Genomic DNA, 13,168 nt, shown 5'->3' with positions numbered 1-13,168 from the left:
ATCCATCGAGAATATTATGCTACTGAGCACCAACTGAAAAAAATGTTACCAAAGTGAGGCAAAATGATACTGGTGTGCAAAACGTGCAGGTTGAAAATTACAGATGGAGACACAATAACTTCCAACATGGTTTTAGAAATATGTACAAAATTTTAAAAACATTTGATTTCTGTAAATTTAATTTGCTATTACTCTGTTGTTAAAATGGTATCATCTTTGGTGAAGAGCAGATTATGACTTGATTAGGACTCGAAACTCAAAGTTTAAGACCTGGAACTTGACAAAAAACAATGGCTTGATCCCACCTTTGGTATTCTGACATTAAAATTCAAAGATGCATTGTACAGATGACACTTTATTTTCAATAGTTGGACTGACATAAAAACAAATGTAGAGTGGAAATTACATAGCTTCTTCAAGATCAAATGGCTCACATGCTACTTAACAGCTTATTACACATATCCACTTACAGCATATGAGCCTGCCTTTTACTTATGCAATACCCATTTTATAGGCTACAACTCAAATAAACCTCCTTGCTTTACTAACAGAGGACAATGTGTCATTACATATACTGTGTGTGGAATGTAGAGTTCCTTTTGTTGTTGTTGTTGTTGTTGTTGTTGTTGTTTTAGGTTTACAGTTTTAATTTAAGTGTAATTGTACGGTGTCAACACAGTACCTTGACTGAATGCTGTTGATTAAGAAGACAACATAGAATTTTCATATCAAACCGTTTTAATGTACCAGTTTAAATATGTATATATGTTTCAACAACCAAAACCAAAACATTCCCCCTTCAACACCAGTCTCTATGGCAAAGTAAGTTCATTGCTGTGTTAGTCCGGTCAGGGTACCCTGACCCGGTCCTTTCATCCACCAGATGTTGCTAATGTGCAGCTGTGTAAGTGGTGAACAAAATATGCTGAACGATTAAATATACACAAGAGCACAGTCTAGCTAACAGGGAGCTGTGTGAATCACACAATGGTAAAAAATAGAGACCTCTATTCTTTGCATTGTTTGTATATAACATAGTCAACAATAACCTATCACCTTTAACTCACCTGTGAGTGATAAATGAACAATATAATAACCAGATAGTTACCTTAGAACAATGTCCAAGTTGCACATTTGCACCAGTCAAAGTTCACTTTATGCAATAAACCATCCATAGAGATGTGGTACACACCCTGAAGAAAAGGACTTCAACACGGCATTATGTGCAAGTGATTTCTTAGTTGTTAATCAATTAAAAAGCTTTACTAAGTTTTATTTTCAGTGGGTCTGGATTTGCTGTCAGTGATCTGTAAAGATTAAGTGTTGCCAAAATGTCTCAAGGAATAAGAGTGGTTCTGGAGGAGTGGAAATGTCTGGAAGAAGAGTACCAACATCTTCAGGTAAGAAACATCAGTATTAGATGATTTACCTAGAGCAGTTGTATAAACCTTATTATCATACTGTTTACTCAAACCATGAATGCTTTTAAAATCCATCCTGTAAACCTGACATCTGTCAGTCGTGCTTGGTTTCATGTCAAATATCTCATATTATTTAGTAATCTACTGTATTCCAAAAAACTACTTCTTTTTTTAATGTTTCTTGCAATTTGTCTTTGGTTATTGATGTAACCCCATGTTCCTCTCGTCCAGGAGACACACAGAATGTACTCACAGAAAATGGATGAAGTTTACAAACTTCAGAACAACTGCAATTCCTCCATCTCTAAGCAGCGCAGAAGACTGAAGGACATGTCCCACCTAATGAAAAAGTTAGTTTACACACAAATTTGCATGGACAGACTTATAGTAACATATTCAGACAGATACAATACATCCGGTCACACACACACATATTTCATAGTTAATGCACCAATGACTGTATTTTAAAGATGGACGACATGACAGCTCCCCAAAAGTGAAGCTGAAACATCTCAATCGCCCCCTGGTGGCTGGCTACAGTATAGGTCATAAACCCCACCCCCTTTATGTTATCGGACATGGGTCAAAATTAAAGATCAAGGCACACACGTAAATATCATTTTTTAAAAAAGATGGTTTCTGTCATTTATCACGCTAATGTATGTTCATGTGTTTCTTTTCCTAATGTTTGATTTTAATTAACTGTTTAATTAGATGTAATAAAGGGGGTGGGGCATTATGAGTGACAGCTATATGAGCCAATCGCTGGGCTTATGATCTTATGATCACGATTGGTTGGACAGCTGTTTGGGCAGGATCGCTACTGTCTCTGGCCTCAAATGACATCACCAGCCAAAATTCTCACTCTGACCTTGTTGCATATTGGTGTTTTGGTCATGGACTTTCCATGCCCACATACGACATGCAAGGTAACCTGGGTGTGTTGGTTGTTGACGTTCTGGGACACCGTGTCAAGTTCTCTTCTTTCAAGATACACTTCCCATTTCACAGGCGGTTTAATTGGCATTTTCTTTTTCCTTCAACAACAAACACATGTGGCTAGGTTTAGGCAACAAAATGAAGTGGTTGGGTTCAGGAAAAAAGAACAGGGTTCAGCTTTAGAATCTTACAGGACATAAACACCACTCTCTTGGGTGAAAGTCGGTGTTTGTTGTACCCATCCACCACCCATCCCGCAGCCCCACTCTGACTTTCGCCACATTAACTTTCATCCTTGTCCCGCCGCATTTCCCACTGACACCGCCTGGCGCTGTTAAACTATTACAGCAGCTGTGTATCAAGCTGACATTAAAGGACACCTTTTTCGTTGGTTTCCGACGCTGCAAGTCACTGCCCAAGCCGGATTTCGACAACTTCCGAGTGAGACCATGGTCCACCAGCACAAGGTGCAGCGGCTGCATCTAGGATGCAAATTTGCAAATCTAAGGATAGCGATGGAATGACCCGCCCTACTCTTCCTATGACTGGCTAGTACTCATTGCCTTTGTTGGTCGAATTGGTTCGGTTTAGGCAAGAGGGTGGGATTGGTTAGGGTTAATGTAAGAATGTCAGGATCAGCCAATCAGAGGCAGAGTCAGACAGAGTAAGGTGGGCCATTCCTTTGCCGTCCAAGGATTTGCATATTCGCATCTGGGATATTTATTTTTTTGTACAGTGGGACAAAGAGTAGATGTGTTGTTCATCTTTTTATCCACTCACTGATGTGTACATACAGTGGCAAATCTTTCCATTGGTAACATAGGCAGCTGCCCAGCGGGGCTTGCCTTAGGTCACTGGATCTGCTAGGTCCGGCACTGTGCACACAGATCCACAGGGTCAAGGAAAGGCTTACTGATATGGACAAAGTGGACCACTCACTTCAGCAACACCACACACATACATGCTATGTTGTGTCAACGGTATAGACATATCTTATGCACGTATATCATTCATCAGGTGCAGCAAAGGACTATCAGAAGAAGATGCCAAGACCTTGGATGGAATAAATGAGAAGATGAAGACTCGAGTGAATGCTTTCTCTGAAATGGAAGCTTTCCTTCCCAAAAAAAATGGGTGACGACTTCTACTTAAACATACAAGTTGACATCATTGCTTTGATTGAAATACATAACAACAGATGTTACCTTGTGTAAAGTTAAACAAGAAAAGTAATATGATTGTTTGATATTGCAGGTTGTACCTCAGTCTGGTTCTTGGAAATGTGAATGTCACTCTTTTCAGCAAACAGTCAAAGTAAGCAAAGACCATGAAAGCCAATGCAGTCTTAAAATATTCCTTATTTTCATGAATCAAATATTTCCATGTCTAATTTAATTAGTTAGAAAAAGCCTGTACTGTATATTGATTCCTGAATTTATCACATCCTTGTCAGATTTGCCTACAAAGACGATTACGAGACGTTCAAGCTTTGCCTCACAGTCCTCCTACTGCTGTTCTCCTTCATGTGCTATTTCTTTGTGAGCTACAGGTGAGCATCAGCATATCACACATCCCAGCTGCTCCTTCCTTGCCAGTTACCATGAGTTTATTACATGAACACTGCATGTACTGTATTTCTTAATCTTATGTCTCTGATTTTAGATTCCTTGATGCGATCCTTAATTTCCTGCTGGTGTTTTACTATTGCACATTAACTATCAGGGAAAGCATCCTCATCACCAATGGCTCCAGGTCAGCCCCTCCACTCTTCCAACCCTTCTACCAAATATATAAAATACAAGACATTCTGGCATCTCTCTCCAGTGTTGTGGTACATGAGATTGGTCTTGAGACTAGTTTTAAGACCAGTTTTTGAAGGTCCTTGTCTTAGACTTGAACGCACTTGAACTTGAACTTTGGATTTTAGTTTAAAACTAAAACCATGTGATGTTTGGTATTGCCAGAGTCAGGAAGCTCTCGACTTTTCAAAAATAACATAATTTTTCTTTTATTACTTATGGATTTCGCATCAGAGCAGCAAAGTCCAAAATTGTGATGAGTGGTGACAAGTCATGTCATGCCGTTTTTCGAAGGGAAAACTTAAAGGATTACTTGTGATCTTATGCGGAGCCGCTAGTGGAGACTTAGATCTTTTATAGAAGGTAAGAGTCTCACTCATACCACTATTTTTGGCTGAGATATACTGCCCAGAAAGTGGGATCATAACTTTCACGTTTCATATTGCTTTATTTGGTGGTATCATAATCACACCTGATTTCAATAAGGTACAATGTTTGAAGCTGGCTGAGTGTTGTTTGATCACTGATAGTACTGTTTTGAAGCGGAGTGACCGACTTGTCATTTGGAGCTCCACCTGGATCTTTTCATGGAAAAAACACTGTAGAATGGTCATACTTTGATCAATCTTCTTCAAATTTGAAACAAATGTTCATTGATAGTGTGCCTACAGCCCCACAGTGTCATTTACCTGCTCAGATGAAGCCACAGACAGTTATTCATCCTGAAAAACATTTTTTATTTTATTTTAGGCAAAATCTTCAATCTCCTAGAGTGTTTCTTTCACAAGAAACTTCAGGAAGTTTTCTTTCTGGCAAGACCTCATGCATGCATGTAGTCAGAGCGGTTCAGATGCTACAGTCATAGGTGTTTTCGCTATAAAATGGGGGTGGATCGCAAGAGGTTAAGACCGGTCAAGACCACAGATGTGGGGACATTACTAAATTCCCTGTGCAAAAATCAGTGTTCAACACACTGATGGTAAGGTTGATTCAATCTTCTTAGTGTTTTATTTGTATGCTCATAGAAAACAAAGGACAATTCACTTTTGCAATGCCTTTTGCTTAGCTTACCAAGACATTTCTCATGGTGCACTTCTCATGGTGTCCATGGTTTGCACTGGTTTCTTTTTGGTCTTTACTCAGTCTCAGCCCCTTAAAGTCTTGGTTTTGTCTTCGTCCTTAATACACCACGGTTTTTGTCATGTCTTGGTCTCAGTTTAGGTGGCCTTGACTTCAACAGTGTCTCTCTTTGACCTTTTACTTTTTATCAAAGGGGACTAGTCATTATTGCTCAAGCAAATCTGATTCTTAAAGCAATTCAGATTTAAAGCAGCTGTGCGGAACTTTTTACCATTTATAAAACTGTCCCTAGTTTGTAGCACCCCGAGCCCGCAGCGGCCCGCAGCCATTAAACCACAGAAGAAGAAGGAGCCATGTTTACGAGTAGGATTTAAGAAACAGGCTAAATGACATGTAGTAGGGAGTAGTGAATGATTTCGGACACATTGCACACTCTTGTACAGTAGGTGGTGGTATGCACCTGGAAGTTGTTTGCGATCCGCCAATAAATTGAGAGAAGAAGAAGAAGAAGAGCCGTGTTTACAGAGAGTGTTCTTCGAGTAAGCGGTACGCAACGGGCATTGCTGATGATGATGCATTTTATTTTATTTGTTAGGGCGCCTTTCATGCCACTCAAGGTCGCCTTACAGCAAAGATAAAAAAAGCATACATCAAACAAGAAACACAACATACAAAACATCATACAAATATATTAAAATAGAGGGGAAGACAGTAAGTCTGAACAGATGTGTTTTGACTTTGGATTTGAACAGATTGACAGATGTGGTGTTGCGGAGGTCAGGGGGGAGTGAATTCCAGAGCTGGGGAGCAGAGCGGTTGAATGCTCTGTACCAGTTGTAGTTTATGGAGAGTTTTTTGTGGAAGACCGTACAGGAGGGAGTTGCAGTAGTCAAGCCGGGAGGTGACGAGACTGTGGACCAGAATGGCAGCTGTGTGAGGTGTGAGAGAGGGACGGAGGTGGTTGATGTTGTGGAGATGGAAGTAAGCTGACCGGGTTATGTGGTTGATATGAGAAGTGTAAGAAAGTGTGCTGTCGAGGATGACACCCAGACTCTTGACCTGTGGGGAAGGAGAAATGGAAGAGTTGTCAATAGATAATATGAAACTGGGGGATTTGGATAGGGTGGTTTTAGTGCCAATGAGTAAAATTTCTGTTTTGTCACTGTTTAATTTGAGGAAGTTGGATGAAAACCAGGATTTTATTTCAAGGAGGCAGTCAGTGAGGGAGGAAGGTGGGAGGGTGGAGTCGGGTTTGGTGGAAATATGGAGCTGGGTGTCATCCGCGTAGCAGTGGAAGTGGATATGATGTTTCCGGAAGATGTAGCCAAGGGGGAGTAAGTAAATGATGAATAGCAGGGGCCCCAGGACAGAGCCCTGGGGCACACCTGCGGTGACTGGGAGTGGTTGTGATGTGAATGATTTGAGTTGGATGAACTGAGAGCGGCCGGAGAGGTAGGATTTGAACCAGTTGAGGGGGGTGTGTGTGATGCCAATAGAGAGGAGTCTGTCCAGGAGGGTGGTGTGTGAGATGGTATCGAAGGCCGCACTCAGGTCAAGCAGGATGAGGATGGATAGGAGACCGGAATCGGCTGCCAGGAGGAGATCGTTGGTGATTTTGAGAAGTGCCGTTTCAGTGGAGAGGGCTGAAACCATACTGGAATTGTTCAAAAAGATTATTGTGGGAAAGGTGGGAATGGAGCTGAGAGGCAACAGTTTTTTCAAGTATCTTTGAGAGAAATGGAAGATTGGAGATGGGACGGAGGTTATTGTGGTTATTGGGATCTGCACCAGGTTTCTTGAGTATTGGGGTGACAGCAGCTGTTTTGAGGGGTGAGGGCATAGACCGCGGAACGCATCTGAACAAGGGGAGGCCATAATTTCAAGTCACGCGGAGGGGGTGGGGGGGCATATGCATTGAAACAGACAATATTACTGATGTATTAAATAACGTTGCGGAGAACTTTTTTTATTCCGACGCCACACAGTCACATCTACAGTACACGCATGAACACGAACACATGCTTGCTCAGATTAACCCCTCTGATCCCACTCTAACATTCACACACAACAGGCCAAGCCTATTTACACATAAATGCACAGATGAAACTATAGCAAACAACAAAGTACATCCAGTCCACAACCAGAACCAAAACTCATCTTGCTGCCTTTAATCTAAATCAACATCATATTCATTATCATCAGAAGTCAGCACTCATATCAGACTGATGTGCAGAGCCGCACACACACACACACACACACACACACACACACACACGCACACACACACACACACAACAACAACAAAACAAGCGCAGCTGCGCAGTTACTGAAAAGTAACCAGAACGCTGAATTTCTGACCATTACAGCCCGCAACTGCAATGTGTATGTCCACTCCCGCCCGCTCCCGCAAAACTCTGAGAATTTATGCCCGCACAATACTAGAGATGCATTGATTTTGTGTCTTCTCCTGTCCCGCAGGAGAAAACACGTCATTTTATAGGCTATTAATAAAGAGATTCATGGGGTTGTTTGTTTCTTTTCCCTGGTCTGCATGTCTTTTGATGCACTGGTCAGGAATAGCACTCCTATTTCGTTGTTTTTTGCCGGTGAAACACAATAAACTGCACGTCTTCTTTCATGTTTGTCTCATGACAGATGGAGCTGACAGACAGACAGACAGACAGACAGACAGACAGGTGGAGCAAGCGGCAAATTGGTATGAAAGCTGGTTCAGGCCATATTCGTCCATTCATGAATAAATATGGAGTGGAAACGCTCATGCATGTGCACCAAGTTCCTGTGTTGACATCCTGTCGCTAGGCTACATCTTCTTCTTCTTCTTTTTCTTCTTCTTCTACTGTTTAATGGGGACCCGTGGGACCCAATCCCAATGCAGCCCTCTATGTCAGAGTACAAAAGTTACCCGGGCCATGGCCCCCCTGGCCCCCCCGGTTCCACGGTCTATGGGTGAGGGAACAATTCCAGTGGTGAGGGAAGAATGGATTATGTGTGTGATGAGAGGGGCCAGAGAGGGAACGGTGGCTTTAACAAGAGCAGTTGGAAGGGGAACTAACTGGCAGGTTGATGATTTGGATTTTTTGATCAGACTAGTGGTTTTGAAAACGGAAGGTAGAACACATAACAGTTTTACCAGATGTATCTATAAGGACTTGGTTGTACTTTCAATGTCATGGCGGATAACAAAGGAGCACCATCTAAAAGAAAAAGAACAGAGGAAGGCTAAACGGGACAGTGATAGGGCTCGAGCCCAAACGTGTGTAAACCTCGGTCGGGCATTCACCAAGTGGAGAGAGCTGAGAGATTTGAAAGGTTCCTGAGTTGGCCCTTTTCGACAGGTATGTAATTTTCGTACCGCAACTTAGACGTTAGACGTTGTTTCACTTCAATATACAGTACAGGCCAAAAGTTTGGACACACCTTCTCATTCAATGCGTTTTCTTTATTTTCATGACTATTTACATTGTAGATTCTCACTGAAGGCATCAAAACTATGAATGAACACATGTGGAGTTATGTACTTAACAAAAAAAGGTGAAATAACTGAAAACATGTTTTATATTCTAGTTTCTTCAAAATAGCCACCCTTTGCTCTGATTACTGCTTTGCACACTCTTGGCATTCTCTCCATGAGCTTCAAGAGGTAGTCACCTGAAATGGTTTTCCAGCAGTCTTGAAGGAGTTCCCAGAGGTGTTTAGCACTTGTTGGCCCCTTTGCCTTCACTCTGCGGTCCAGCTCACCCCAAACCATCTCGATTGGGTTAAGGTCCGGTGACTGTGGAGGCCAGGTCATCTGCCGCAGCACTCCATCACTCTCCTTCTTGGTCAAATAGCCCTTACACAGCCTGGAGGTGTGTTTGGGGTCATTGTCCTGTTGAAAAATAAATGATCGTCCAACTAAACGCAAACCGGATGGGATGGCATGTCGCTGCAGGATGCTGTGGTAGCCATGCTGGTTCAGTGTGCCTTCAATTTTGAATAAATCCCCAACAGTGTCACCAGCAAAACACCCCCACACCATCACACCTCCTCCTCCATGCTTCACAGTGGGAACCAGGCATGTGGAATCCATCCGTTCACCTTTTCTGCGTCTCACAAAGACACGGCGGTTGGAACCAAAGATCTCAAATTTGGACTCATCAGACCAAAGCACAGATTTCCACTGGTCTAATGTCCATTCCTTGTGTTTCTTGGCCCAAACAAATCTCTTCTGCTTGTTGCCTCTCCTTAGCAGTGGTTTCCTAGCAGCTATTTGACCATGAAGGCCTGATTCGCGCAGTCTCCTCTTAACAGTTGTTCTAGAGATGGGTCTGCTGCTAGAACTCTGTGTGGCATTCATCTGGTCTCTGATCTGAGCTGCTGTTAACTTGCCATTTCTGAGGCTGGTGACTCGGATGAACTTATCCTCAGAAGCAGAGGTGACTCTTGGTCTTCCTTTCCTGGGTCGGTCCTCATGTGTGCCAGTTTCGTTGTAGCGCTTGATGGTTTTTGCGACTCCACTTGGGGACACATTTAAAGTTTTTGCAATTTTCCGGACTGACTGACCTTCATTTCTTAAAGTAATGATGGCCACTCGTTTTTCTTTAGTTAGCTGATTGGTTCTTGCCATAATATGAATTTTAACAGGTGTCCAATAGGGCTGTCGGCTGTGTATTAACCTGACTTCTGCACAACACAACTGATGGTCCCAACCCCATTGATAAAGCAAGAAATTCCACTAATTAACCCTGATAAGGCACACCTGTGAAGTGGAAACCATTTCAGGTGACTACCTCTTGAAGCTCATGGAGAGAATGCCAAGAGTGTGCAAAGCAGTAATCAGAGCAAAGGGTGGCTATTTTGAAGAAACTAGAATATAAAACATGTTTTCAGTTATTTCACCTTTTTTTGTTAAGTACATAACTCCACATGTGTTCATTCATAGTTTTGATGCCTTCAGTGAGAATCTACAATGTAAATAGTCATGAAAATAAAGAAAACGCATTGAATGAGAAGGTGTGTCCAAACTTTTGGCCTGTACTGTATGACGACATGGAAGTTATAAGCAAGCTAAATGTAACATTAGCTGATGTGAACCGCTTTTGTCTAGTAACGTTACAACAAACACCACAAAATTATCTGTGACTGTGACCATGAACACAAATATACAGCAGGCAGTTGTCTTCAGTTTATAAGAAATTCAGAGCTACACCAGAACATTTATGATTTTCCTCTCGCTCTCCAAAACAAATGCATGCGGAAACTGACGGTTGCAGTCGAGATTTTACGAATGAAGCCGAATGCCGGCTGCAGTCGGAATTTTACGACACCAGACTGTGGGTGTCATACTGCTTCGACCAAAGGGGGAAATATAATCAACGAAAACGTAAAGTTCCGCACAGCTGCTTTAACAAAGTGTAAAAACATGTCATCTAAATATCTAATAAAATGTATCCTGTATCATAGAATCAAAGGCTGGTGGGTTTTTCATCACTACGTCTCTGCATTTTTGTCCGGTGTGATGCTGACATGGTGAGTAGATGGAGATAAAAACTCTAGACTAATAAACAGGTAAACTCTATTATTATTATTATCACAAGTTTTAACCATTGGATGTATTCAGGTTTTGTACCTTGTCAACGTTTGTGTCAGAGTTGGCTGCAGACTGACTTGGCAGAGATGGCTGCCATCTTGTTTTTACATGGATTGGAGTACTGTGCTCTTACTGCCACTAGATGGCACAACAAGTGTCCACAAACGAGGACAACAGGTTTAAGTTAAGCAGAATGAAGTATAAGGTCAAGTAAACCCAAAATGTGATGTCCTCATATGAGGATGCAGGGTCTCAGAAGGTTAAATCACCGAGATGACAAAAAGACAATAACTTTCCTTCATTTAAACATGAACTTTCTGTTCCTATCGAGGAAAAAAGAAAATCCATTAAATATAATTTTTTTTTCTATATAATAAAAAATATTCTCCCTTTCACTCACTTTCAAGGCCAGATGGGAACCTGTACAAGACATTCAGGAACCAGTTCCTTGCCTACTCTTTGTATCAAAGTAAGGTCGAAGTACTTGAAACACATTCAGTCTTTTCTGAATCAAACCAAAGCCTCACTTTTTTATCTGGAACGCACAGGTTTTGTTCAGTGTCTGCAGTGCTATTATCAAAGTGGATGCCTGTACAGGCTGCGAGCCCTTGGAGAGAGACACAACATGGACCTGACTGTGGGTGAGATACACTGTAGCATGCCAAGGACACAGAACACAGACACACTCAGCCAGGCATATTTGACTATTTAGTGAAGATTTGAGACACAATGATGCTCCGTTTGGCACGTCTCAGGCTCCTCATTGTCTCTGCTGTATTATACAAATGTTGAAGTTTAAAAAAAGGTGCTTGAAAGACTTTTCTGCTTTCTGTTTTTAGAGGGGTTTCAGTCGTGGATGTGGAAAGGGCTGACGTTTCTGTTGCCCTTCCTGTTTTTTGGTCATGTGAGTACAATGTGTGACAGTGACCTGATTCGCAACAGAACTTGAGAAATATCCTCTGCTTATAAATCCCGCTTTGTCATGGTTAAGACTGGTTGACACAGACAAATTGATGAAAAAATGCTGATAATGCTGATGTCATTCTAGACTTAACATTACTCTGCATATGTAGGCATGACTCGAGACAATGTTCAGGTGTTTGATCTCAATAACAGCTTAAGCTTTTGTCTACGTTTGCAAAGCTTCAAACACTTTTTTTTACAACACAAAGTCTTAAGTCCTCGTGTTTTGTCTTGTAGTTCTGGCAGCTCTTCAATGGCCTCTCTCTCTTCAGAATGGCTCAGCTCCCAGACTGTAAAGAATGGCAGGTCAGTGAACTCACAGTTACCAAAGTTGGATTATTTCACCCTGTTCCTGCTTTTACAACAGCTAACGATTTGCTCTATCCATCATCTGTCCTACAGTAACCTAACACTTATTATCTGCATGGCTAAAACATGTTTTGTATAATACATTATATTAAGTTTTTGCATCCCAACCTGATCCCCTCCAGAAATGATGACGAATAAAAGCTATTATGCTTACTCACGGTTTGTTCCCTTTGTTCCATGTGATGCCAGGTCTTGATGTGTGGTCTCTGCTTCCTCATTCTGTTCATGGGAAACTTCTTCACCACTGTTGCTGTCGTTCGTCACAAGGTCAAGAACAGGAAGCAGAAACCAAAGAGTCTGTGATACATACTATAATTAAAAATGAAAAGCTCACGTCATTTATTGCTGTCATTATTTGCACATTATTTGCTGTGTCATCAAATTATTACAAGTCACAGCTATTATTGCAGAACATGTAGACTGTAAACTTCATGTAAAAAGTTTTATGTCAAATCAAGCATCATTAAGATTAAAGTATCCTTCATAATACCTCTATGTTCTTATCTTTGTATAATTAGTGACATTAATTGTATAGTAAAAGGTAAAAATGAATAAAACCCAATAAATATTTGCTTTTACAGACACATCAGCCTCTGTGATTTTTTTTTCTTTTTTTTAGTACTTCTACATATTTTGTACTTGCATACATGTGTCTGTTTAATTGCAGCCCTTTATTCCTGTTTTTTCCCCTCCTATTATACGGTTGAGTTGAAGTTGGGCGTGTAAACTCTGAGTTTCCCTGCAGAGATTTAAAAAGTACATCTCATTCTATCGTATTATATTACACTGGACAGGTATTTCCTCCCTGTAATTTCACACAGAATGCAACTTTAACTTGAGATAGAACCAATCGGAGTATGTAGTAGACTCACTCATGAGTATTTCCATTTATAGATACTTTACACTTCTACTCCACTACATTAAGGAAGAAAATAGGTTATTATATCTCACTCCACAACATTTATTTGAAAGCAGTAGTAGCTATTTATTTTGTATATTGTACAAAA

The 13,168-nt window shown here is 41.2% G+C and overlaps 1 protein-coding gene across 1 annotated transcript; it reads left to right on the top strand.

The window, feature by feature from the left end:
• The first annotated feature begins 1,170 nt into the window (after positions 1-1,170).
• On the top strand, positions 1,171-12,745 carry LOC117259589 (transmembrane protein 120A-A-like). The gene is made up of 12 exons (XM_033631006.2): positions 1,171-1,400; positions 1,653-1,771; positions 3,378-3,494; positions 3,615-3,674; positions 3,814-3,909; positions 4,023-4,112; positions 10,703-10,768; positions 11,237-11,298; positions 11,378-11,470; positions 11,669-11,733; positions 12,030-12,098; positions 12,351-12,745. The coding sequence occupies exons 1-12, from the start codon at positions 1,332-1,334 to the stop codon at positions 12,462-12,464; spliced, it is 1,020 nt and encodes a 339-aa protein (XP_033486897.1). The 5' UTR covers positions 1,171-1,331; the 3' UTR covers positions 12,465-12,745.
• Positions 12,746-13,168: the final 423 nt, after the last annotated feature.

Source organism: Epinephelus lanceolatus, chromosome 4, assembly GCF_041903045.1.
Source record: "Epinephelus lanceolatus isolate andai-2023 chromosome 4, ASM4190304v1, whole genome shotgun sequence".
NCBI lineage: Eukaryota > Metazoa > Chordata > Actinopteri > Perciformes > Serranidae > Epinephelus > Epinephelus lanceolatus.
Note: the sequence above shows the minus strand (reverse complement) of the source record. Positions and strands in the feature narration are given on the sequence as shown.